At 42.3% G+C, this 26,982-nt stretch overlaps 1 protein-coding gene across 7 annotated transcripts; it reads left to right on the top strand.

Moving 5' to 3' along the window:
- The first annotated feature begins 503 nt into the window (after positions 1-503).
- LOC103186314 (CTD small phosphatase-like protein 2) lies at positions 504-25,440 on the top strand. 7 transcript variants are annotated; one of them, XM_042342994.1, is made up of 15 exons: positions 1,197-1,425; positions 10,132-10,253; positions 13,915-14,010; positions 14,835-15,044; positions 15,509-15,650; positions 16,060-16,191; positions 17,466-17,684; positions 18,205-18,325; positions 18,840-18,951; positions 19,369-19,455; positions 20,064-20,126; positions 21,129-21,208; positions 21,401-21,527; positions 21,922-22,017; positions 22,557-25,440. In XM_042342994.1, the coding sequence occupies exons 4-15, from the start codon at positions 14,859-14,861 to the stop codon at positions 22,620-22,622; spliced, it is 1,431 nt and encodes a 476-aa protein (XP_042198928.1). In that variant the 5' UTR covers positions 1,197-1,425; positions 10,132-10,253; positions 13,915-14,010; positions 14,835-14,858; the 3' UTR covers positions 22,623-25,440. The 7 variants fall into 7 exon arrangements, with proteins under 7 accessions (XP_007903481.1, XP_042198928.1, XP_007903455.1 ...); XM_007905264.2 differs by having other exon boundaries at positions 10,091-10,253; XM_007905271.2 differs by lacking the exon at positions 1,197-1,425 and adding an exon at positions 1,921-1,979 and having other exon boundaries at positions 10,091-10,253.
- The last annotated feature ends 1,542 nt before the right edge of the window (positions 25,441-26,982 follow it).

Raw genomic sequence — 26,982 nt, 5'->3', positions numbered from 1 at the left:
AAGTGTTTGTTTTCTTAAAATAATAGTTGTACGAAGGGTTGATCTTGTGAATGAAGCTCCACACTGTGTATATTCTGGAAAAAGAAGTGAGCTCTTTGCGAAACAGCACAGTGCAACACCCCCATCAATGGCAAACTCATGCTAAATCATCAATGAAACTTTTTTTAAATTACAATCTTCCCTCCTTGCACTTCCCCAAACAACTTAGTCAGCAGTGTGACCTCATCAGCTGATATATAGCTCCTCACAATCTGCCCAAACCAATCAATACGGTTTACTGCTGTTAGTAGGTGGAAAAGCCTGAACTTTGAAATGAAATGTTTTACAATGTATAGATTGAAAGATAAAGGTGATAAAAAGGAACTACAATTAAATGCAAGTCAGAAGCCTGAGTATGATTTCTGGTTTGGTCCTGTGAACATTCCCCTCAACGGGACCTTTTCTTTTCATATGCCCACAAAAAAAAAGTCCTGATTTGGTTTCCTGTGGCTGCTGCGTTTTCAAGCCACTGCTGGGGAAATGTCATCTAACTGGTAAGATTTTGTTTTTTAAAAAAATGATTGCTACCTTGTGTATTTGTGGAGTCGTGCCGCGCTGTAAATACTTAACATCAGACTGGGTCCCCGAAACTCTGGAACACTCTTCCTCAAACCCTCTGCCTTGCCCCCTCCTTCCCCATCTTCGGGTCGCGCCTGAAGACTTTCCCCTTTGACCGTGCCCACGGTCACCTCCCCCAACCCCCCGACTCGGCGTCGCGCCCCACAACCGTCGAGCCCTCCGAGATGCCACCCTGCCTGAGAGGTGCTAATGTAGCCGCAAGTTCCTGACGCCTGTAAATGACGCCGTGCTGGTCTTGCACTGGATTCAACACTCTCAAAAGCCACGAGGATCTCGGCGGCAGCAGCAGAGCCGGGCCGGGACGGGCTCGTGTTCTGCACGTCAGCGCCCACCGTTGTGGTCTGCACCGCCTGTCACAACCACCGGGGCAGCCCCGTCTCCCTTCCCGGTGGGGGTGGGGCCCTGGATGCACTTGGATGACTTGCGCCCCCGGTGTAAAGACATTTGAATTTCGCGGGGGTGCTGCCTACGTGCGTGCGTGCGTGCGTACGTAAAGGAGACGGCGGTGGCAGGACGACGTGAGCGTGCTCCCCCCCCCCACACACCCCGCCGCGCGCGCACGCGCTGCATCCGGGTCCCGGCGGCCTGGCCTCTGTGTGGTGCGCGGCTCGGCGGCGGCGGGAAATGGCGACCGAGCGCAGGCGAGTGTAAACACCGGGGCCTCGGCCGCACAACCGAGAGCCGAGCCCAGGCACAGCCCCGGCCCCAGCGGGGAAGACGCCGGCCCCTTCGCTCCCTGCCTTCTGCCTTCCTCCGCCCGCGGGACCGCACGGCCGAGGGAGCAGCAAAAGCCTCGCGACAGCCCGAGTGAGTGAGTGAGTGAGTGAGGGAACTCCCCTCTCCCTCCCTCCCTCCCTCCCCCCAACTGACAAAGGGGAGAGAGAGGGGGAGGGAGGGAGGGAGGGCCGGCGGCCCGACTGCGGGCCCAGTCCTCGGGGCTCGTCTCCGGGCGCTTCGTAGAATTACGAGCCCGAGGGAGAGACGGTGGAAATCGAGGCCCCGGGGGGCGGGGGGGGGGGAGAAGCCGCCTCCTGCGGGAGCGGGAGCGCGGTCCCTGACCTGAGCCCCGGGCTCGTCTTGTGACCGGGGCCCGGAAAGGGCGGGCGGGCGGGCGGTCGGGGGAAGCGTCCGTGTTGTGGTCGAGGGATCCTCGCGCCTCTTGGGATGCGTGCGGTTCGGCGTTCGCGGTCCGAGACCGGTCCGGTTGTTTAGGCCTTTTAACGATCCCCGGACTCGAGTGGCTTCAAGAACAAGCGCCCCCCCTCCCCCTCCCCCACACCCACCATCACCACCACCCGGGCTGTGGGTGGGCGTGTGTGTATGTGTGTGACAGGGGCGGGAGTGGTTGGCAGAGAGTCGCGGTGAGAATTTTTTTTTTGGGGGGGAGGGGGCATGAGAGGGGAGTGGGGAGTAAAATTTAAATCAAGCCGTGGGCTTCTGTAGTCTGCGAGGGTTTTGTTTATGAGAGAAGAGCAAATCAACCTGGAAATCGCGCCCTCACACACCCACTAAATGCTCATTTAAATGCTGTCCCTCTCTCTCTCTCTCTCTCTCTCTCGCTGTGTGTGTCCCTATTGTCGATGTGTTTGAATCTCCTGACCGCGTTTCCTCTCTTGATTTTTTTTAAAAAATGTTGTTTTACGAAGGAAGGGAAGGGGTGTAGTTTAAGATTTTCTTACCTTTTTTTCCCCCCCCTCCACCAACTCCATTTCCTTCACCCCCTCTACCGTTTCAAAGCATCCGCCCCCACTCACCGTCTGTCTGTCTATATTCAGTTGGCACTTTGAAGAGCTGTGAGCTATCAGGATTCAGGAATTTTTTTTCAGAACCTTCCGCCCATTAAAAACCTTGGCCTTAAGGACATTTTTAAACTTTTTCGGCAGAGCAGGATCGAAAGAGGCTCGAAAGTTGTGCCTTGATCATTTCGGTTTGAACGCCGCCCGCGCTAATGCCATGTTTCGGTTTTTTTTTAACATCTTAAATCACCACGCAAAGTCTTGGGTCTTTCTTGGGGGCTGTTTTCTACCGAGCGGAAACATTTGTTGTATAGTCATTTTATGAATGTTTTCCTGAGGTACGTCAAATGGCAACTGCCCCTCGTCGGTCTAGTATTTTTAGATTTAATTCAGAGCACGCTTTCGCTGTTTATCTTGTGGTTTCAGTTGGACTGTGCTTGTAAACAGAAATCCAGTGTATACAAGGTGAAAAATGAATCTTTCCAACTGTTTAGAGTCACAAAGTTGCGTCCATTGCACCCACCCAACCTGTCAGCTATTGTTTTGTTTATGGGACTATTGTTTTGACAGTCGCTTTGACAGCTTTAGATTTGAGCAATATCTTTTAAATTGCAGTAGCAATTTTTCAGGTGAATATGGTGTGCCTCGCCAACGAAACCACCATGTCAATACAGTACATGTCTATTGAATTTTAATAATTGGTACTGTATTTTTACGTTTTTCACTTGGACAAATGTTATATTGTGTAGAATGAGCTCTATTCAAATGTACTTTGGATGGGTTGTGTAGTTGTATCACTTGTACTGCAGCTTTAAGTAAGAGATGATGCATTGTTGTAATTAGAAATTAATAAGTTTGATAACTTGGTGCTCACAAACAAATAGTTTCAAGTGAAATCACCAACATTACGAGTCAGAATGAGTAGTGTTAGGCAGAAGACAGAGTCAGACACTGTTTAGCGCTCAAAAGTTTTCAATATGTGTGAATTAGCACAAGACTAAAAGTGATTCCTGAAATGCTCCTGATTTAAACTTAACACCTGTGTTTATTGTGCAGTCAGTCATATTGTGGGCTTATTCCAACATAAATTTCACAATGTATAAATGCCGTAATAGGCGCAAGATATCTTCTGCACAACCCAAGGATCGGACTAGCAAAACCTTTCCAATTCCCAGGCTGCATTCGTTGCGCCTCTGCTAATGAGGACAGTTTTGCTGTGGCTTCATGCCACCCGAACTGGATTGAGACTGCACAGACTCATTCCACCTGTCAGTGTGAAGGCATTCATCCCATCATTGTAGACTGGATTGGCACCTTGGTCACAAAGGTGAAGGTACGGCATTAACCCGCTGCACCACACACCTTCTCCTGTCTTCCACTACATTATGTTTTCTATTTCATTGTTTTTTGTTTTCACATAACTGCATTAATAATGAAGTATTATGCACTTTGGAAGAAATGTGTGGAAACATTTCATTTACAATGTTTTTTAATGTACCTAATTTTGTTTCTCTACACTGCACACCAGACTTAGTCTTCCAGATGCTGTTCTGTAAGCAGCTGTTGCCTGTATGAGAATTTTGATTGGATTCATTTGCCCTCTATTCTTTCCACCTCTCTGATGGCCAATTTGATTTCAGATGTTGAGAATGGGATTTCCAGAGGGAAAACACATCATGTCTTACTACATCAGTTGGGTGTTTTATTTTCTTTCCCCACTGTATGTTGTCTGGAATTCCCTTGCACGTTACTCCCTTTTTATTTTCAGAACCTTTCTAAAAACCTACCTCTTTAAATGTGGATTATTATCACCTGCGGCTTACCTTACATGGTGATCCGCTCTGTCCCTGTAAAGTACTTCCTTTTTCCGTATATGTACAAGTTCTGTTTTTAATTTTAGTGTTCAAATGACACTGTTGTACTCAAACAATTAGTGTTTTGCAAAACAAAATGTATTTGTTGCTAACAGAATGAATTTAAACCAAATGTTTTGATATTTTGTGTTGTCACTTTAGAGGAAACGTTTATAGCTTTGATCATGCTTAATATTTAAACTTGAATTGTTGCAGTATTTTAAAATACTTAACAGATGTTCTGAAGTCTCAGAATAAAATTTGTTTCAACTTTCTGAACTGTGAAGATTTGTTTTCATAATTCAGGAAATTAATTTGATTTATAAAATAAGTTAATATTCATCTTATGATCTTACATTTTAAATGAAATCATTGCTAATAATATATTGTAAATTATTCCCTGGTACAATATATGTGTAATTGTGAGATTGTGGCCCTATCACCTCCTAGACCATTTAACATTCTCAAAAATCGGTTTAATTTGGGGGTATGGGGTAGAGGGCGAACTTGTCATTCAATTTAAAAATGAAAAAAAAGGGAAAAGTTAAGACTTTTGGGTGTGATTTTGTAATTTTTTTAAAACAGCTGCCACAGCATCGATTTGATTGCTGGCATTTATTTGCAACATGATTTTCAGGAGTGGGACTGTGGTTTGAAATCTAACTGCTGATATATTCAACGTTTTAACATTGAATCAGCGCTAAAGGCGGAGTATAAAATGCCTATAAAACTGCCTCCTGTACATTCTGGTGTTTTATGTATTCTGCAATGTTGCTAGGCCAGTAATCGTTTTCCTCGAAGGCAGCCAGTAACTTGTTATTGATATATCCATATCAAGCCTTAGTAATGTTGGGTAAATTACACTTCAGCTGTCTATCATTTGCATATTTTGCATAAACTAGATGATTGTAACTTACAAATAGGTGCTGTATTTATATTCTAAACTGCAAGAGCTATACGAAAAGGGATTTATGAGCTCCAGTGAAGGCCTGAGAATGAAGTGCTATCTTAAGTTTGTACCCGGTAATCTGTATCTAATTTTTTTACTGCTCTGTCATCAACTTGATAGAAGTGGGATAGATGAAGGCCTAACAAAGGTACTGTACTTCTGTGGGAGATTAAGCCAGCTCGTGTAAAGTGAAATATACTTTCACCACCCACTCAGTATGTGATATTAGGAATTGTGGCAATGGTTTTCTAAATAATTATAATTCTATAATGGATACATGGGAATTATTATTTCCTGGTTGTTTAGTCAAGATGATCTTATGAGTGAATCTCCATCAGTTAGAGCTCCTGTTACATTAGCCTTGATATTACATATTGAATGTTGTGTATAAAAGAGTAGGTTTGAGACACAGAGATGCACCAGCCTTTGGCTTGAAATGTGGAATCAGAGCTTTTGTACAGGTCTAAGGAACAGGTTGCGCCAATAAATAAAAAGAGGAATTGTATTAATTTGTATTGTGTCCCAAATATTGGTGACCTCCACTGCACCTTTGACATTGCTGCAGGTTCTTTGGCTTGCACTGATCAGCAGAGATTTCACACAATAACCGACATTCATTTATAACAAGAAAAACTGTTACCGAAATTATTGGGCACTTCTCCACTTGTAAAGAACACAATTGGAAGAAACTGGAATGATGGAGCCAATTACTAATTAAGATCTTTTCAGTTGCACTAATAATAATAATCCTTGCATTTGATATAGCGCTTTTCACGTCGGGAGGACGTCCCAAAGCGCTTCACAGAACACACTGTAAAGTGAATTGACCGTATATTTGTGGGCAAACGCGGCAGCCAATTGCGCACAGCAATGTCCCACAAACGAGTCGTAGATTGAAAATGACCAATTTATTATTGTTTTGGGTTTTGGAGGGATTATTAGCAACAATCAGATAATTTCTATACATGTATTTGCTGTGAAGTGTAACGAGTACAGAAGAGTCCTTCAAGCAGATCTTAACAGGATATTTCCATTACTTTCAATAATTCTGCCCGTAGGAAGCAATATTGTCATGCTTGCATATTGTTACAAATTCGTCTAGCACTACTGCTTAATGCAGCCAAATATGCCACATTTCTTTGGGAGCTGCTCAGTTTTACCTTGTCTCATTTCCGTGGCTTTCATGGAAACAACTGTACGGCATTATCAGTCTTGAGAATGCTGTACTTCTGCAAAGCTGTGAGAATTCCATTCACGTGCTTGACATGGACATTGTTGCATGATTTAGAGTTGACTTGTAATCTGTGTAAAACCACTTTAGCTGGTGGACATGAATGTCGAAAGTAAATAAATATTTTCTTGGCCTTATTCTGTAGGTGTAGCATAATTGATGAGAGCTGTGGAGGTTTCTGTTGCCCGATGAAGGTATAGGCTTATAAGAAAGTTAAAGATTTAGAAAATGGAAATATTGGCTTAGATAGAGCAGAGTCCACAGGGAATGGGCCCATTTTAAAGTAGGGGGAAATCCTAATGTAGAACACATTTTGTAGTTGAAAAACAGATCATTTTACTATATAATCTGCAGGCCAGGGTATGTAGTGTTGGTTTGAAGTTTTTTTAATATCAAAATACAATCTGGAGTATCATTGTTTAGAAATATTGTTTAGCTAACATAAACCACGATATTAAAATGAGCAAAGTGGTTAGGATGCCTTTTTTATTTTCCTGGCACCTACCATCTTTCAACAAACTAGTGTACAGTTAATGAGAATGTGATATGCTTTGGGTAAATTAAGCTGCAAAGTCAGCTGTAATGGATGTTGCTGTAGCTTCAAGCTGCAGCTCTTGAAAATCCACATTTTCAAAGTATGGCTTTTCTGTAAAGTTTGCATGGGGAAATAGATGCAGATTAAAGTGCATTGCAGTGTTACTAACTTTTTATTGTGAGGTGGTAAATGCTGGAAAAGATGCATTCTACCCTTTTTCAAATGTACAGTGTATTAATACCACTATGGATTGGGTGTCGCATGATAACTTTAGAAATAGTCCTGAAATACATTAAAAGTATCATACAAATGCTATGAATTGCAACTTCTAATGGTTACCTAATATCATAATGTATTTCAAATCCCTCTCTGGCAGCTCCCTACCTCTCCGACCTCCTCACTCCCTATCCACCACACGGAGTCTACGCTTAACTGGTACCGGCCTCCTACTCGTCCCTCACAACCTCCGCCCCACCATCGGAGGTTGTGCTTTCAGCCACTACGCCCCGAAACTCCGAAACATTCCATCAATCCTTCCCCCTTGCCCCCTCTCTCCCCTTTTTCAAGTCCCGCCTGAAAACCTTGGAGTTGATTACGGGCTTGGACTACTTCTGGATACCTGTATGTACAACAACAACTTGCATTTATATAGCACCCTTCTGGCGGGGTGGTATCCCGGAGAGTTTCAAAGGCACGTTAAGCATGTGTGGGGCATGTTAAGTTTCTGTTAACTTGTCAGATTGTCAGAATTTGTCCCAGAATGGTTTGCGCCATTATGATCATGGCTTAAATGTAAGAATAGTCGTGAAATCAAATTGCTAAAATAATATACTGTTATTTCCCGGTAATTACATGTAGGTTATCATTCACTTGGCTTCACTTCATGTCAATAATTGCTAAGCCTTCACTAAATCTATCATATAGTGCTGTTGTGCTAAGCAAATAGTGTAAAATGTTTTCCCCAGAGGAGATCCCTAGCATTTGTTAAACTAAATATTGAAAAACAAACATTATTAAGAACAAACTTTGACTTGCAGCAATAGATTTTGAACAAACTTTCTTCCCCTGGTGGAGCTGGCTGGTATTGAAGTGTGCAAAAATAGCTTGAGGGTGACTGACTTCATTAACTATTTACTCACGACTGTTCCCACCACACTTTTTAATGCCAACCAGCTGCGTTAAAATCTGAAGTTGATTGTAACTCCCTTCAGGTGCATCAAGGGTGAGTCTCTCAGGTCAAAGATAAGGTAACTATAAAATGAGAGAATAAAAACAATGATAGGATTGATGCACTGTATGAGTCCTATTAATGATTAAAGACTGGTACATTACAGTGTTGTTCATCTAGTCTATAATCTAGTAGTCCCAGTAGATTCCTTGTTTTACCATAACTGACTGCATTTTATCTACTGACTGAATCCAATAAAGTCATGAAGTTCATTCTACAAAGTGAAGGGAGAAGGTCCTAGGAACCCTAGGAAAATTCCAGTTTTTGTTTATATAAATGTTTTAAGCAAGCTACACCCTGCTACTCAGCTGGCAAATAAACAGGCTAAAGGCCTGTCCAAATTAGAGTTTTAAAATTTTTGCATAACTTCCAGTTATTAGACTGATTTCTGTCATCCTGTGTTCACTTTAACCCATAATAAATAAGTCTGAGTAACTTTTTGCTGTTAATTTTTTTTAAAAAAAGGGTCTTGGGTTTTTTTTTTGCTTTGGAGGGCTTATATATGTCAAAGTAGCTTCCTTGTCGAATTATCAAGATATTTTACAAGTAGCCCTACGTATTACTTACTTTAGGGTTTAATCTTTGTCAATCTATAACTATCCACAATAGTTTAGTCTTGATTGTATAGGAAATATTACGTGGTAAAATAGATAACAAATCCATCTAAAGTAAGCCAAGACAATTGGAGCAGAGTGCCTCAATTGAAAATAGTGAATTGTACATTTTGATCAGTCACACTACCAGGAAAGCCTTCTTTATTTGTTGTTTATTCACTGGTTGGATAGTTTATTCCTAATCCTAATATACCCACTGAGTTATGGTTATATAACAGTTATGGTTATTGAAAATAAATTGACATGATATCATAATGTACAAGAGGGATGAACTTAGTTGGACCAGTTTATATTAGAATGTGTTAGAGCACAGAAACTGGCCACTTGGTTCATGAAGTCTTCACTGGAATTTTTCTCTGTTTGAGTCACCTGTTTGCTCACTATACCTTGTAATCTTCTTTACAGGTACCTAACTAATAATTAGTTTTAAAAGAATTGATGGACTTTTCTTCCACAGTGGGATAATCTCTGACTTCCTTTGCTGGGTTAAATGATGTTGAACTTATCGTTACAATAGGCTATGTTATTGTTTATAACATAAATGTTTATTTGCTCTTCTCTCTTGTTTAAGATTACTGTGCTACCAATGACGGCTTGAGTGTTGGAGCCAAGATTTTGATTGAATGTCAAACTGATGAGCTCTGTTTTTGTTGGTCCAGAAATATTCTGGTAAATTCTCCAGCCAGAATGTGGAGAGAAATCATTAGCTGTAGGCCAGTGAGACCACGTGTTTTGTTGAAACGGCTGCCTGTTTGCTACATTCCTAACCAGACCCGCCGAGAATGCTGTGGCTACCTCCTTTTAACATTTACCAGCTTGTTTTTTGGCCACTCTCACAGTGAACAGTGATTTAATATTATTACTGTGCTTACATTAGCCGTATGTCCTGCTATTTTAAAACAGCTGTATGTAGTGCGATTTGTAACAAACAATACTATCTTAAATATTTTTTAACACAGGACGAAAAGCCTGTCTTGGAGTTGCACCTTCCATGAGTCATTTAATCATGAACACCTTTATGGCAGCTTGAATTAAGTTCTCAGTGAGGCATGTTTCTTTGCCTATCGTGCCCTGTCTTTGCAGAGGGCAACTAACTAAATAATTTGGTAAGAATGCAAAATTCTTACCACTGTTTGTTCCAAGTTTTGGAACAAAATTGTTACATCAATCTATAATAATAATAATAATCCTTACATTTGAGATAGCACCTTATCAAGTGTTCGAGACATCTCAAAGTGCTTCACAGAATATACTGTAAAATGAATTGACTGTATTTTGTGGGCAAAATCTACCACAGGGATCTTCAATAACTGATGTAAATTTCAGCCCTTTTAAGGTTCATACTACGATTTGGCTGCAAATCACAGGACATCTTAATTCTGCCTTCACTGAGTAGAGAAGGTTGGAGGACGGGGAGTCGGAGAGAGAATGAGGCATGGAGATGCTGACCTGACATACAAAAGGCACAACAGAGCCTGAAGGGATCCAGGTAGGGATGTGGTTAAGGGATGGGGAAGGATGGTTGTGGGGAAGAAAGAGTAGCTGTAGGTGGGGCGAGGTACAGGATGAAGCATGGGTGATCGGATTCTTAAATTACTATGTGTTTTAAAACGACTTTCTTGTGACCAAAACTAGTAATAATTGTTGAAATTCTGGCATCTGGAAAACTGCACAGTCTTGGTTTGTGTGAAGCATTTTGCTTAAAACTACATTATGAATAAGACTCTCAAATTACAAAAACTTGCATTTATAGGGCACCTCTCACTCAGGGTAGCGTCCCAGAGCATTTGACAGTGGCAGAGCACGACACTGTGCTGGGGAAGGAGGAAGGTCACCGTAGGTATGGTCGAAGAGGAGGTTCTTCAGGCGTGACCTGAAGATGGGGAAGGAGGGTGCAAGGTGGTGGAATAGAGCAGTTTGGGATTAGCTGGTAGGCTATTGGTGTCTGAAAGGAGGAGGATGGAGTTGGAGTTACAGATCAGCCATGATGGCGGAACATGCTCGAAGGGCTGAATGGCTTACTCCTGTTCCCATGAAATAGTGTATTTTCAGTTGGTCTGTTCGATTCTGTGTATTGGCAGAGCGGGAGTCTTTTTTTTCCTAAACTTGTTGAAATTGAGAAGAGACTACTATAAAATATACTATAAAATATAGCTGTAGCAGATCTGTTGCAATGCTGGGAGTAATTTGATAATATCCAACAGATGTACCATGTTCTTTTCATGTATTCATTTCACCTTGCCTGAACATGTAAGCATGGTTCCAATTCTGGTGACTTGCAGAATCTACCCCGAAGTGTGAATTCTTGCTTTGGCAAGCGTTCTTATGAATGGGACTGGCACTTTCTTTCCAGAGAGACTATTAAGCAGAGAGCTTCTCAAAATGTCCACCGATTTCTGTCATCCTGTGTTCACTGAATTGATTCGCATCAGTGAAAATAGTCGCGAGCTGGTCTGCCCATGTTGGTGGATTCAAAGCCATTCAGAATTAACTATGACGTGCACATTCACAGAGAAAGCTAGTGACCAGATGTGCTGGCACAACATTGCAGTCAGTTTACAATGACTAAAGACACATGATTTTTGGCTGGTTGGTGTGGAAGAAGAGAGGAGAAAGCCAGGGAAAAAAAATCTTTGCAACATCCATTTTACTTCAGCTGTCATCAAAGAGCTGCAAAACAACGAATGTTAAACCCCCCCTCCAGCCTATAGTATGTTTCAACATGTGTGGTTTGGCAGAGAAAAGAATGCAAATCTATTGGCAACTTCTCGAGAGGTGATTTTTGGGAGATTCTTCTTAAAAGTGGAATTTTAATTTAGCCATACATTTTCCCTCACATCCTCAGAGAGGGAGAGAGAGAAATCTGCAGCACAGCTGCTTACTGTTACGTTTCTCCTTCCCATCAGCGTCAGATGATTTAATTTGTGAAGTGCATCTCTGCACATCTGTTAATCAAATACTGTACTGTGTGGTTCCTATGGTGGTTAGAAGCTTAATTCCATCTCCCCAGTGGCTTATTGGACAAATTGCACTATTAGCCACAAGGAGCGGATGTCTGTGCTGAGTTACTCTTTTTCTAAGGTGGCAGAGGGAATGTTCCAGTTGATCTCTGTGTCTCCTAACTGAGGAGATAAAGAAGATGCTGGCAATGAAAGTAGAATCAGGTTCAACTGTGACAGCCCCAAGATCAGATATTTACTGTCCAAACTCCTCATGATTGCCAGAGTTACTCAGGGGACCATAGCTCCTTGCATTTGGTATAGCACCTTATCACGTCGTTCAGATTTCTCAAAGCGCTTCACAGAATGTACTGTAAACTATGTGTCGCTATACAAATGTAATGCTGTTGTTCTATGGGCGATATGCGGCAGTGAATTGCTCACAACAGTCTAATAGTGCTGCCGAATATTGCAATTTGACCAGTGTTTTCGTTCTGTCGCTCTCTGTATTGTCCATGGTCTGTCTCTAAAATGAAGTCTGTTTCTGAACGTCGTGCCACATATTTCAGGTCTGTTCTTGGAAGTGGGGGCCACCACCCCTCATTATTTAATTGCTAATTCATTGTTTGTAATTAAGTGATGAGCAGATATCAATCATCCCTGTGCACTAGTTGCACTTTCCACAAATCATTTTTGCAAATACAAAAATAAATCCCATCAAGAAAACTGTCGGCACTTGAATCCAATGGTTCTATTGTGAGTTTGGTTTGAAGCCTGTGATTTGAGGTCAAATTGTGTTCCATCGTAAGGCAAGCAACTGACCATGGTACCACAAAAAAGGGCTTTGGGAGAAATATTAGCCGGGGGTTTGGAACCAATCCAAAGGTTGCGTCGTTCAGAAGCCGTGAGGGGAAGACAAAAGAGGGGAGCGGCCTGACTGGTACAGGCAGCAGTTGAATGTTTCACTTGCTTCAGCTGAGGTTCACTTGCAGCAGGCTTTGATCGACTGTTCAGCTGAATGGTCTTAATATTGGTGTTGGATTTCAGCAGTTCCAGGGCTCCCATGAGAAGAGAGAAAGAGGCCTTACTAAGGTATCTGTTGCCAAATATGTGCTGTGTAGCATGGATGCTGAAATCCAATGAGGTTCTAGTGTGTTGGACCTATGAAGAAATTCCAGCGGCTTGGCACCTGTAGAAAGGAAACTTGTGGTGGTTCAGAAGAGCCAGGACGCAGGTTTCTTTGTTTTTGTGCTTCTAGCAATTGACTCCTGTAGGACGTCAGACAGTTATTTATCCTGTCTTCCATGTGGTAATTGCCTGTTAGTTACTGTGCACTCTAGGCAATGTCTGTCTTTAATTTAAAGAATGTAAAACAGGCATGAATGTCTGGACCTAATTTACAGTAACGGACTACAGTCCAGAACTTTTGTCTTGTTCGCCAGATCTAAAGTAAAACGTATTCCATTATGTTGTGGAACTTCACGTGTTAGTAAAATACTGATATAAATTAAATAGAAATACGTCTTCTTTGAAAAGCCGCTTCAGTTTGTTCTTGTAACCCTCTAAAGGAATCTTGAGTGTAGAGGGACTGGATGCACAGTGGTTAGTGCACTGGGGTGAACATTTCAAATCAGGTTTGTCTCCTGTTGAATGCAAAGTACAGTCGTGTGAGAGAATCAGCTGGACTCACTGTGATGTGCTGGGCCTCACTGTCTCAGGTTATAGTGAAGGATGGCTGCACCCGGGGAATTGTCTTTAGAATAGGATGAGTTATGTTCATCCAAGAGTGATCAAATAAAACGTTGTAATACTTGTCTCCCTTCCACCACAATGGCCCATTTGCTTTCCATACGTGACATTTCCTTAGTCTCTCAGCAGCCTAGGAACAATCATGCTATGAATGGTTCAATAATCTGTCTGTACTTATCCTGATAATTTTATTAAGAAATCTCCTACCCAACATGCAAATGCCTTGTGCATCTTTCTGGCCGAGTAGAGTAATGCTTTGACGTTGTGTTGAGTAAAGAGAACTTCTAATTCTAAATTCTTGTTCCCAGCAAATAAATCCAAGTCTTATATCTATATTTTAGTTATGTACTGTGAGGTATTTGTTTTGGTAATTGGATGTGTGTGCGGTAAATATCTAATGGCTAATTTGGTATTTTTAAAAATATATATATTTTCATTTCTAATTTAATTTTCTCTTCTCAGGTTTCGGACCACTAGACTTGTCTGCATAGCACCCTGTTCATTCCTGATGCCAAAATAAGCAGTACTTCTGTCCTGCGCTATTTCATTTCCTAGACTGTAAGTATTACTTTTTTAAAAAATAAATAAATCTCTGAACCGGGTGAGACTTTGAATTGAAAGTAAAATGGAGAAGTTCGAATGCCTTCGTTTCGTTTACGTAGTCTCCTGTAAACTATCTGCAGGTTATATAGTTACAGACTGTTACATCATGAAAAGAGGCAAAATGGCCCAATTAATCAGTACTAGTGTCTATACTTTTTCCCTCCTAATCCTCTCTCCAGTATACCTCTATTCCTTTCTCACTATGAAGTATAGTGAAAGACAAGAAGAGACCAAACTTTTTGGTTCAAATGTAACGCATCTTTGTTTTATGTATTACGAAGATCTGTGGGGTTACCCTAATGTGACTTATAAAATCCTGACAGCCTGCAACAATTGATTTCATGTGCTTCCCTTATCACTAAGTAAACCAATAATGCAGATAATTCATGGTTGTGGATCTGAAAATATTATCAAGGTTTCTGTAACAAGTGTTCCTAGATGATTGTAGACACCCAGGTCTGGCAGACTGTACCAGTGTTGGAATACACTCATTAGTGGTTTGCCAGTCTCTTTCCCATTGATCCAGTGCTTTGTTGTTAACACTCTGATTACATTCAATGTAAGAGATCCAATGACAGACACTGGATGAAAAGAGAAGGGAGTTTTTCTGTTTACCTAGTTTATTTGTGACGCTCTGAAATGTTTTGGTGTGATAAGGTTCTCTAAAAGTGCAATTTCTTTAAAAATCTGTAACTCTTGGCTCTAGTGATGCTATCTGATTGTGTATTTGCTGATGTTGGATCTTAATTCAGTCCGTGTGTGTTTTTCTATCTGTATAGTTGTACATGTGACACTTTGCAAGAATGAGGCTGAGAATGCGGAAGGGTTCTCAGCAGACAACCCCCGTCATAGGATCAAGACCAGGACCTGAGAAGGCCAAACGGAAGCGCTCTGATGTAGAAGACACAATACCAGCGATGGGTGCCAAGCCAATTAAGAAGGAGACTGGTTTACTCTCATCAATAAAAAGGCTTATCCGAGGAACAAAGGTGTGCTTACACTTCTACCCCTGGTCAGGCTGTGGGACATAATCTATAACACTTGCAAATAGATCAGATAATAAAAGTAGCCAGTGACATTAATATCCAGTTTTCATGAGGAAAAGCAGAGAAAGAGAGAGTGTGAGTTGCTCAATGATACTCTCTCTCCGTTATCCCTCAGTATGGTTAACTTTCAAATTGCAATGGCTCATATTCAATAGAACCATTGACATTTTCTCAGTTCACTTTTGAATTCAACCTAAGGTCTACATCACTGCTGATTCTCGGTCTTTAGTTAGCATGCCCAGAGTGTTGCACATCAAAATATATCCATAATCCAAGCTCGGGATTTGGGGAGGTGTGGGAATTTGTCTTATCCTCTTGTCATTGCTGAGGGACTCTTGCTGGTTGTGAGCATTTCCAAGCGATATGTGGGGATGGATTGATGTTAATCTTGCCTGTTCAACACTCAGACGGAGCCAGAGAAGCCTCCCAAGAAAAAATGTCGAGTTGATTGCGACCTTGATGATAACATGATCACATCAACGCCTCCCGTAGGCACGAGACCCAACAAACCAATCTCCAGAGTAAGACGGAAAAGCCCTGTAAACGGAGGTTAGTCCATGTGGTTACTTCTGACTAAATATCTACGTGTCTCAGTGTTACCACAGGCTTTCTTTGCCTGGTAGCTTTTGTGCACTGTGTCACTGAGCCCATCATGTATCGTTTCATCACCTCACACTTACATTTGGAGGAATATTACTGTGAGTGGTGTTGTGAAGATTAGCTCAGTAATGTGATTCACTAAGTGCAAATGCTCCCTATTTATATCGTTTAGGCCATATGACCTATTATGGAATCATGAATATTGTAGCTAAGCCAGCACTAGTTGGGTTAATTTAATTGAGTTCACTTAACAGGAACAAAATGACAAAAGTCTCAGTCAGACCTTAAAGACAATACACAAACACTCCATTGGTCTGCCTTGCTGGTTGTACCGTAACTACTCTTCGATTTTCTTTAGAAACTGGTGACTACAACAGCAAACAGAATGGGAAGCTACCTACTGTTGACCCCCTCAGTCCTCCGCGGACCGCTTTACTGGGGACCATCTTTTCTCCGGTGTTCAGTTTCTTTTCACCAGCAAACAAAAATGGTGGGTATTGCCTAATACAACTGTCTGCGGGTCTGTTTCTGGGGAGTGTGTGGGTTGGGGGGGCGGGTGGATGGTGGGGAGGGGAAGTTACTTGTGTGAATTTTTCATCTGGAAATATTTCTGTAGCTATTCTAGTGGCTCTGTGAGATTATTCAGTGAGAGACTGAGTGCTGCAGATCACAGCTTTGAGGCCAATGCTCTGTGCTGAGTTAGCTCAGCACAGAAGCTTTGCTACAACAACAACAACAACAACAACAAGATTCCATTTATAAAGCGCCTTTCACGTCAGGAGGACGTCCCAAAGGGGTGGTGGGGGGATGGATTGGTATAGAAGTCAACGCTTGTAACGGGTTTGGGGTTAGCACAAAATGTGTAAGATGCAATTTCTGCGTGTATAATATGGCTCGAACCCACATACGGGCACTAATAAGATGACCCAGTCTTGAATTGCTTTCTCTTTGGCAAGCTCACGAATATGATGGCTGCATCAACTACACTGAAACGTGCAGCCCACCCTCCACGTGGGGTTAGAACAGCGGGGATATAAGCAGGAGGAGGCGACTCAGACATTCTGCTAGCCTGTCCTGCTATTTTATCAAAATCCATCAGACCTTTTTAATACCGTTTTCCTGCATTTTCTCCCATCTTTCTCCCAATCGTCTTGATCCTGCAGCCACTTTGTGAGCTGATGTTCAGCCCACATTGTTCAGGGGCTGTCCTCAAGCCAGTCAACCAAATAGCAGCCTTGCCAATTGTCACAAGAGCGGCTGCTTGTGGACATTTGTTTGTCCTGCCAGGCAGTTCCTTCTACCCGAAGGGCCTTGATTTGGGGTGAACTGAACCACGCTATGTGTAGGAGAACGAAAGAGAGAAAGTTGCCACACAAAACAGTTGGTGTGACAAAACCTTTTTTGTTGTATCAGGCACAAGCATGTGTTGCAAAACTGTTATCTCTTCGTGGGGACAAATGTTGCTCCTTACAGCGCGGGAAAGGGAAGCCACATCATGGGGTGATGCCAGACACTGATGTCTCCTGTGTGCTGCACTGCTTTGGTCAATACCCACGGTATGTGGAGTCGGGACGTGCTCCCGACGTGAAAGGCGTGAAGCGACTCCAGGGTTGTATACAATTATACAATGTATGCAATTGAAATTTTTGTTGTTTGTTAACTTCATTCAAAGAATGAGGACAATTAATCTTTTGGTAAGTAAATCTTCCTCTCCCTCTCCTTGCACCCATGTACACTAATGTTTGTTTGCACTTGTGTTTTCAGGAACATCCGGTTCTGATTCTCCAGGTCAGGCCGTGGAGGCTGAAGAGATTGTCAAACAGCTGGACCTGGAGCAGGTTGATGAGATCACCACCAGCACTGCAACATCAGCCACTGGTGGAGCTTACCCCAGCCCGGCAGTGATCGCACAATCGCCCTCCCCTGACAGCAGCTCAAATGACACCGAGGACGAGAGTGCCCGTGAGCTACGCCCACTTCCAGGTACGGTAGGTTTTGAACAGGCAGGTCGTGGCAGGCTGCGTTTGTGACGGGCACCATTTTGATTCAGAAACTCTGGAGTTGCTTCACTCCCGTTTACAGTTCTGATTTTTAAGTGCAAGGCTAGATCTTCATGATTCATATTGGAGAAGGTGCCAACCAACTGTTGACCACTCTCCCACCCCGGTTCCTGCTGCACTTGCACTTCCTGTTGGCACTGGTGATGTCTACTCAGACATCTATTGAGGGCAAATAAAGCTCGTTGAAGAGACAAGCAAAGCAATAGCTAGACAAAGCTCATGGGAGGAAGTGAAGGATTGACAAATTGCCATAGGATCTCCATTGAATGTTAATTTTAGACACAGTCAGAAGCTTGAACGTGTAATTCCAGGCAGTCGTGTATCTTTGGCGGGATGTTATGGTGGGACGTCCTCCTGACGTGAAAGGCGCTTTATAAATGGAATCTTGTTGTTGTTGTTGTTGTTATGACATGGAATAACCAACGACGTCTCTTAATTTTTAGCACCGGAGCTGAACGTGACTGGAGTAGAGCTGTGCAAGGCCATGCCTCCTCCCAACTCTTACCCAGAACCGACCGCTCACCCCGAGGCCAGCTACGAGGAGGACTGGGAGGTCTTTGATCCGTAAGTCAAAGCGGAGCAATCTAAATTCTGCAAAGATATTTACAAGCAGTTATTCTGCATCAGTGGGGAGTGGGGATAAGCCTCGAGTGGTGTCACCAATACCTTCCTGGTCTGTTGTAGTGAAATCACTGACGGACTTCCCTACGTCATAACTGAGCTGCCTGTTGGAATGAGTTGTATCTGCAGGTTTTAAAATAGAAGGGCAATTATACACACTTAGTGTTCGCCTGCAATGAAGTTTCGTAGATTGTGCTGTTGCTGAAATGCGTGAAAAATTGACTGCAGTGCTGCTCTCTGGTGGCCATAGCAATGTGCAGGTTTCACAGGATGGGGTGAAGATAATTAGAAAATCCTTTGCTGCAGTGTTTGAGGACTGCTTCCGGCATCGAAAAAGAGCATAAAATTCGGGAGAAACTTGCAGCGATTGATCCCCTTTTTAATGTACCTGAGTTAGTGTTCTTTTTTTTAAAAAAAAATATAAATTGACCACTTTGCTTTGCTTCTCTCAATACAGTTATTTCTTCATCAAGCACGTCCCGCCGCTGACTGAGGAACAGCTCAGCCGGAAGCCAGCGCTCCCTCTCAAAACAAGAAGTACACCTGAATTCTCCTTGGTTCTAGACTTGGTGAGTGATAAATCGGGCGTTGAGTGCCCCACTTTTCTCTGTGTGTGTGTGTGTGTGTGTGTGTGCGTATCTAAGATGAGTTAAGTTTCCCCCGTTCGGCTTCTGACCTGCAAAGCTCTTTTGAGATGTTATGCTACGTGACGAGCTCTATAAATGCAAATTGTTGTTGCTTGTGATTTAAAGCTGCCTCGTGAGATCGATACAATATTGAACTTGACGGTGCCTTCAGCTCCCCTCTCGACTCTCTACCCCCTCCTCGCACCCTCCCTTCCCTCCCTTGACCCTGACCATTTCCCCCCTGCTCGGGTCCTGACCCAACTGTACAGCGCCTTGGGACGTCCTCCCAACGTGAAAGGCGCTCTATAAATGGAATCTTGTTGTTGTTGTTGTTGAACTGTGCTCCTGTTTCCCTGGTAGGATGAGACCCTGGTGCACTGCAGCCTCAATGAACTGGATGATGCAGCACTTACTTTCCCTGTCCTTTTCCAGGATGTAATTTACCAGGTGGGTGAAATTCCATGTGTAAATCGGGTGCATGATAGAGATAAATGCAGAAAGTAATGGTATTTAGTTCAGAAAACCTCTTATAATGTAGAGCATTGTCTATTGTCTTGCGGGCCTTGGGTATTGAATTTTTTTGTTGGTGGTGATTTGTGACGTCTGTTACAATCTGGCCAAGGTACATCTGTGTTCTCTTCATCTTGCCCCCTCTTTGCGTAATAATAATAATACTTGCATTTTATATAGCGCCTTATCAAGTCATTGTAATATATTGTAAAGTGGAGTGACTGTGTATTTTGTGGGCAAAACGCAGCAGCCAATTGTGCAAAGCAGTGTCCCACAAACAGTTGTGGGTTGAGTGTCCAAATTATTCCTTCTGTACAGCTCATTTAAATAAATTATTCCACGGTCTCCTCTCCTTCCCTCCTCCCTCCCCCCACGCGCACACACACACACACACACACACTCACCCAAAAGCTATATAAAATGTACCGTGTCTTTCAACCAATAACTTAATAAAAATGTCGTGCTTTAGTCCATTCTCATCATGGTTACACTTGATTTGTAGCAGACAACTCGATCACTGTTGCAACCCTTTTCACCTCCTGTAGGTGTATGTACGGTTGAGACCCTTCTTCAGGGAGTTCTTGGAACGGATGTCTCAGATTTATGAGGTGAGTTTGAAGCTACAGCACTGCCACTTGACCTTTCCTTGGCTTGCACACTGTATCCCTTCACTCTGCTCACTTGCAGATTTCCTAGTGGGGACATGGCTTAATACTGTCAACCCCACTCGCTGTTTTAGCTTCTAACTTATAGCTCAGGAACTCTTCAGAGGATTGAGCCTGGAATATTCACTTCTAATTAATAGTCTGTTCCGAATTCACCGTTTTACTGATGTGCTAAAATAAAGGAATGCAGTGTGAGCTGCAGACACCTAGCTGTTTAGGTCAGAGGAATTTATTCCTCTGACCTCCTGACGTGAAAGGCGCTCTATAAATGGAATCTTGTTGTTGTTGTTGTTGTTATTCTCACATTCCTGTTCCTTGTGATCGCACCAGGGGTTGTATTATAGGCTCCCTTTGATATATAGCCTGATCAAGTCTTTCAGACGTCTCAAAGCGCATCACAGAATATACTGTAAAGTGAATTAACTGTATATTTTGTGTGCGAAACTCGGCTTATATTCTCATGTGGATCTCTACTAACCCGAAACACAGTGTGCCCAACTTCCACCATGAAAAATAGCTGACCTCCCGGCATCAGGTCACCACTCTGACGTAATTTCTTGTGCATAGAATCCTACAGCACTGAAGATTACCATTCGGCCCTTCAAGCCTGTGTCGGCTGTTTGAAAGAGCTACAGGCTCTGGCAGTAACATCACCAGGTGGCAGACATGAGCAGCCTCCGCATTGCTGGTCAATCTTTCTCTCCCGCTCACTTCAATCCTGTAGAATTGTAAGCTTGTTAAAGGGAATAAGCACTGATCAGTAACATGGGAATTTCACTAGTAATTTTTATTCTGGGAAACAGGAATTTAATTCCTGTATGTATCGTTGGTGTTCTTGTAACACACTGCCCTATTGTACTGTTTGTGCTGCATCTAAACCTTGTTTTGCTGCTGTATTACGTTTTCAGGTTCCATCTTTCTAACCCAGTCTTGCTGTTCTTGCAGATTATTCTTTTCACTGCCTCTAAGAAAGTCTATGCAGACAAATTGCTGAATATTCTGGACCCTAAAAAACAACTTGTCAGGTAAGTATTGAAATGTGTGTGGGGTAATAAAGGGTGTGTCAGTCTGTATCCTATTTTCAGCATAAGAACCGCAAGTAAGTGGGCATCTTGTAAAATTAGTTGTATAAAATTAATTAAATCCTGTAAAATGCTATGATCCTGTCAGCCAACTGAATTAACATCATGCTTAATGCTGCACCTTTGCTTGTTCAGGCACAGACTCTTCCGTGAGCACTGCGTGTGTGTTCAAGGGAACTATATCAAAGATCTGAACATCCTCGGGAGAGATCTGTCTAAGACCATCATCATTGACAACTCTCCACAGGCCTTCGCGTACCAGGTTAGTGCAGACGAGCAAAGTTTTTTTGTGTGGTGGGAAGGGGAGAAATTTTAGTGTGACTGTGAATATTCACTCAGCCGCTCATTGTCAGAGGTCCCGTCTTTCAGGTGATACCTTAAAACGCTTTGTGGCGTTCTCCCAACGTGAAAGGCGCTATATAAATGCAATTGTAGGAACGGTTTCGGAGCAGGATTCAAATGTTTGACCTTAAAAAAAAATGTGCATTATTATTGGCATTGTGTGAGTGTTGCAAAGTGTAAACGTTATATAGTATTCTGCAAACTAGTCTAGTCATCTGGCTGTGCATTATAATGTCTCCGGTTCATGAGTGTAAACCTGACTGAATTAGCGGTGCTTGTTCTTACAATCATTGCAAAACCATTCTCTCTTTCAGCTTTCCAATGGAATTCCTATTGAGAGTTGGTTCATGGATAAGGGTGACATGGAGCTTCTGAAATTGATTCCTTTCCTAGAGAAGCTTGTAGAACTGGTAAGAGATGCATTAGAGGGCAGCAGCCTGTTAGAGGCAAAAATTAATTCACCGAATTGAAGTAACACGCACATTTTTAAGCCTTACCGTGACCCCTGCTGGTTGCTAAAGTTCCACAAGGTAATTTGTTGGGATTTTGAGCACACAGTCCAGACTGACATCCCAGGGCATTGCTGGGAGAACACTGCGCTGTCGGAGTTGTTATACCAAGGTCCTGTCTGCCTATTCAGGAGAACATTAAAGATCCATGGCACAATTCACAATCAAAAGAAAGTTTTTTCTATTGCCTTAGGCACCAGTCCTCCATGTAAATCGGTCATCCAGCTATGGCTATCCATCCAGTTCTGCAGTGCATATTAGCTGCCATGTCAAAATACAGTCATTACACTGGACGGTAATTATCCCAGACACACTCGGATGTTTTGATAGGACAGACATTGTAACAGATACAATGATTGTATTATGCAATATGACACAAAAGAGTTTCAGGACATTTTCTTTAAAAATAACAATTTTGAATAAAAATGCTTTTCTTTCAGAACGAAGATGTTCGACCTCACATCAGAGAGAAATTCCGTTTGCATGATTTGCTTCCTCCAGATTAAGGACTTGGTGCCAACAGTCTCTCGGATTGGTGGGGGGTGAGGGAGGGAGGGGGAGAGGGGAAGGTTTGGGGCCGAGGTGGAGGAGGAAGAGACAACATAAACAGGCTCCTTTGGACTAAGACATTGCCATTACTGTTGAAATTTGCATTTTGTACCTCGTCTTGTTTTTCTGGTCTTTGGCACCCAAAGTTACCCAAGGGTTACAGAGTGAGGTTAGTCTACAGTTTTAGATGGGTCAGAACCTAAAAGGATATCGCAGATTTTTTTAAATAAAAAGAAAATTTAAAAGAAACTGTAAATGCAGTCAACTCTCCAAACGCAGATCCTGATGGCACATATATATATATCTATATATCTATAATATATATACACACACACACACACGCGCACACAGAGCTCGCTCTCAATGTTCTGTTGTCCACTTGGTGTGTTGAAGCTGTCTGCCGGATAGCGAGTTTGAAATGCTGTAGTCTGTTGCAATACATGTTGATGAGACTTTCGCTGTATTAGCTGTAAATGTTTTTAGCTCTTTGTTATTTTTTTCTTTCTTGTGAAACAATCAACTATTTCTTATAAAGTACGGGGGAATCTTGTTACAATGCGGTTGACAGGATCCGACCATTTATGCTTGCGTTCTAGAGCAGCCAGTAACCAAGTCAGCACTTCTGTGTCTGTCACTTTGTGTGTGTGTGTGTGTGTGTGTGTGTGTTCACAGAAAGCTGGCTGGCTACTCTTGCAATGTACTGTTTGATCTGTGTGGTGGGGAGGGGAAGAAAAGGCCTTTGTGGAAGTCCATCATATCAGGGTCCATAACTTTATATATGCAGCAACACTGTATTGAAGGCAGTTATTGCGAGGTTCCCTTGTACTTCAATTTCCCCCACCAGCATTTTGTTCAGCCTATATTATCACGGGTTTACATGCAATGCAACAGAGATGGAAAATCAGTATTTTCTCCCCTCTGTATTGGTGCTTTAAAGTGGGTCCACTTCCACTCAGCGACGATGGGTCTCATTTCAACAGGAATGGCCAGTAAATGCATTTCTACGGTTTTAGAATTTGTTTTCCCCCCTCCCCCCGTTTATTAAGTCAAAGTCCAGTTACAATGGCATTCCTTTTAACTATGATGTAGTGTAGATTCTCCCCACTCCCAGCCACAAAAAATATTTTTTCCTAATTTGAAATCCCAACTTCCTGCGTTGTCTGTCTGTGAAGTAATGTATATTTGTTTAAAAAGAATTAAATAAAGAATCTATAGCTTAGTCAAAAATTAAAGTGAATCCATAACATGCAACTTTATTTATATTTGAGAACTGAAGCATTCGCCAACAATCGCTATAAACTTTTGTGGTGTGGGAGGGAGGGATGAGGAGATCACTGATCACTGAGGTTATGAATGTGGAAATCTTAAGTATCACAGTTAGTCATTGTTTAACCTTGGTTCAAACTGCAGCTTCAATTGGATGTCAGAGTTTAAACTGTTTTGTCTTCACCTGAGCTTCAGGGTGCGTGGTGGAGGGAGAAGCGAGAGGAAGAAAATGCAACGGAGTTGAATTTTACAAAGTGGGGGTGGGGGTCTTGTGCCACCTTTCGGCATCTCATCTACGCTATTGCATTGTCCCCTTTCCAGTCGCCTTGTGTAACTCAGTGGTGGTTGGGTGGGGCCTGGTTTGTAGGAGCATCTTAATGGCAATACTTCATTAATTGGTGTGTCAGAGTTCTAGGCTCTCCTTTTCTTTCCCCCACCACCTCCACCCGCCATAGAAAAACGGTCCTGGACTCCACTCTACTAAACCTTCTGGCTTGCTGTCCCACTGTATTGTATTTTCCCCTTGAAGGAGCGTAGCATGAATTGCCTCTAGACTGCATCAGTATGCCACAGGTCAGACTGTATTAATTATAGGTTCTTTACCCTAAAGGAAAGTACAGTCAAACCTCACTATAACGACCCCCCTCAAGACAGAGAGAAAAGATCATTATATCAGGATGTTCACTATAACAGGGTTCGGCTGCCAATGAGGTGCAAAAAAACGGGTCCTGCCGTTGGTTTGTTATAGAGAGGTTAGACTGTAAGACTAGCTGCACTTCTTTCGTCGAGAAGGAGCTAGAGTTTTTTTTTTGTTTTTGTTTTTTTAACTCTTATTGTTCAGGACGAGGTATGCAGTTGCAAAGAGAGAGGAGAGGGTGTGTGTGAGGTGAGCAGCACATGGATGAGGATGCCAGTTAATTTTTTTATGTATATTACCAGTTTACCTGTACAAACGTTCTTGTACAAACAAAAAAAACCTACACGCAGCTTCATTTAAAAACAAACCTCCTTAAAATAAGGAAAATCTTTTTAAAGAAAGCGGTTAATTTTTGTATTTTTGATTTTACAAAAGGCATGAGTTATGTCTACTTTTTTCAGTGTGTATTAATGAAGATTTTAACTTTTCATCAGGTTGAGTGTTTTTTCTTACTATTATCTATTGTGTATGTAGTTAGCACATTGTGACACTGAAATGTTTAAAAATCTAGCATGTAGAAAAATAAGCCTGTTTTTTGTGGGGGCAAAAAAACACCCTTTTATCCTTCATTAAAAAAAAAATATTTTAATCATGGCAGGTTTTCTGCAGAAAATAATTTGAAAAGCGTTTGCATTTCAGAGAAATACTGATTTTGTATTTAAAGAAAGGTATTTTGCTTGCAGGAATCTATTTACTACAGATTTACTTTAATGATAATCTTTGAGATGTATTTAAATACCTTAGGGCACCTAGGCATCTTTCTTTATGCTGTTTGTCATTTGTCTATTGAAATAAAAATGTACAGAACATTACTTTTACAAATGTCCGCACATACTGACATTTCCCAGGCTGTCTGCTTCTTGAAGGGTGTGCGCGTGGTATGTCTGTTTATTTGATGGGTGGCTTTGTGGGTGACACCTGAAACGTTTCAGCCGTTAGAACCCTTTTTGGCTCCAAGGAGCCTAATTTGGTTGCTTCAGCCTTGCACTGAGACCGAAAGCTCACTCACCATGGTGCCTTTTCCTCTGTCGAGGGAGAAAATAAATGTAGTGGAAAGATATCTTGAGCAGTGAACGAGCCTCCTGGATTGATTTGCTACCAGTCTGGAATCACAGAAGAATTTACTGAACTAACGTCAAGCCAAACGGCAGAATCCACCCCACTTTAGCACTGTTTGCCGGCTTTCCCATGTGCTATTTACCGTCACTCAGTGGTGGCTGATAGTTGGGGAATACATGGGATCTAATTTGCGCTATTTCTCAGTGGGTTTCTCAACAAGAAATGTATAGTGAAATGTGCTGAAGACATGCATTTAGAAATTCAAACGGCAGCACAATTCCGATTAAGTAATAATAATAATAATCCCTCTATTTGATATAGTGCCTTATCACGTCTTTGAGGCGTCTCAAAGCGCTTCACAGAATCTACGATAAAGTGGATTGAATGCACGCTTTGTGGGCGAAAAGGTGCAATTTGGACCTTGTTAACAAACAATCCTGACACCTTTCCCTTCAAGGTTAAAGTCACTGAGTCAGTCAACAGAAACAGCGCGGTTCATGCTCTCGCAGATGGGAAGGTGGGAAGTTCTCAAATGTGCTGTTGACTCCCAACAATGCAGACTGAGTGGAGACATTTGAATTATGTGACATGTCTCAAATACTCCCTCATCTGCCCGTTTGTGCTGCTGTCACATGTCTGATATGATAAATCATTGTTTAATATTTTAAGACGGCCCCCACCTACTCTGCCCTGCCACCCGACACCATTCCTCCGTACAACTAAACAAATGAACTCCAGGGACAACCGGGGCTCTAATAAATAATTTTGTGCATCAAGATATTTTTTTCCCCCGCAATTCGCAGCTACTACAAATAAGCAGCTCTGGAGCGCAACAGAGTGAGACGTGTTACAAAGAGAGTGATTCATCACCCACAAGGTGTCCAAGGCCACAGAAAAAAGGGAGATAGTGAGTGTGTTATAATGGGAGGCTCTTCCGCTGCATGCACAGAGTGACTAACCGGCGATCTGCCATGTAACACCTTTTAGGTCTTTGCATATTTATGGCCTATGGCGAAATGGAATTCGTACGGGGTATCGGTCCAGAGCATTTGACAGTGACCGAGCCCGATGCCGGGCTAGCTGGAGGTAACCGTAGGCACGGTCGAAGAGGAAGGTCTTCAGGTGTGACCTGAAGATGGAGAAGACACTTTAGAGCTATATACACACGCATTTATATCTGTGGATATACACATCTAAATATAAGCTATATATATCCATATACACAAATATAAATACATATATTTGTGTTTATATACTTAGGATCACATCAATGTTTATACATAGACATGTAGGTG

Source organism: Callorhinchus milii, unplaced genomic scaffold (assembly GCF_018977255.1).
Source record: "Callorhinchus milii isolate IMCB2004 unplaced genomic scaffold, IMCB_Cmil_1.0 Scaffold22, whole genome shotgun sequence".
NCBI classification, from domain to species: Eukaryota; Metazoa; Chordata; class Chondrichthyes; order Chimaeriformes; family Callorhinchidae; genus Callorhinchus; species Callorhinchus milii.
Note: the sequence above shows the minus strand (reverse complement) of the source record. Positions and strands in the feature narration are given on the sequence as shown.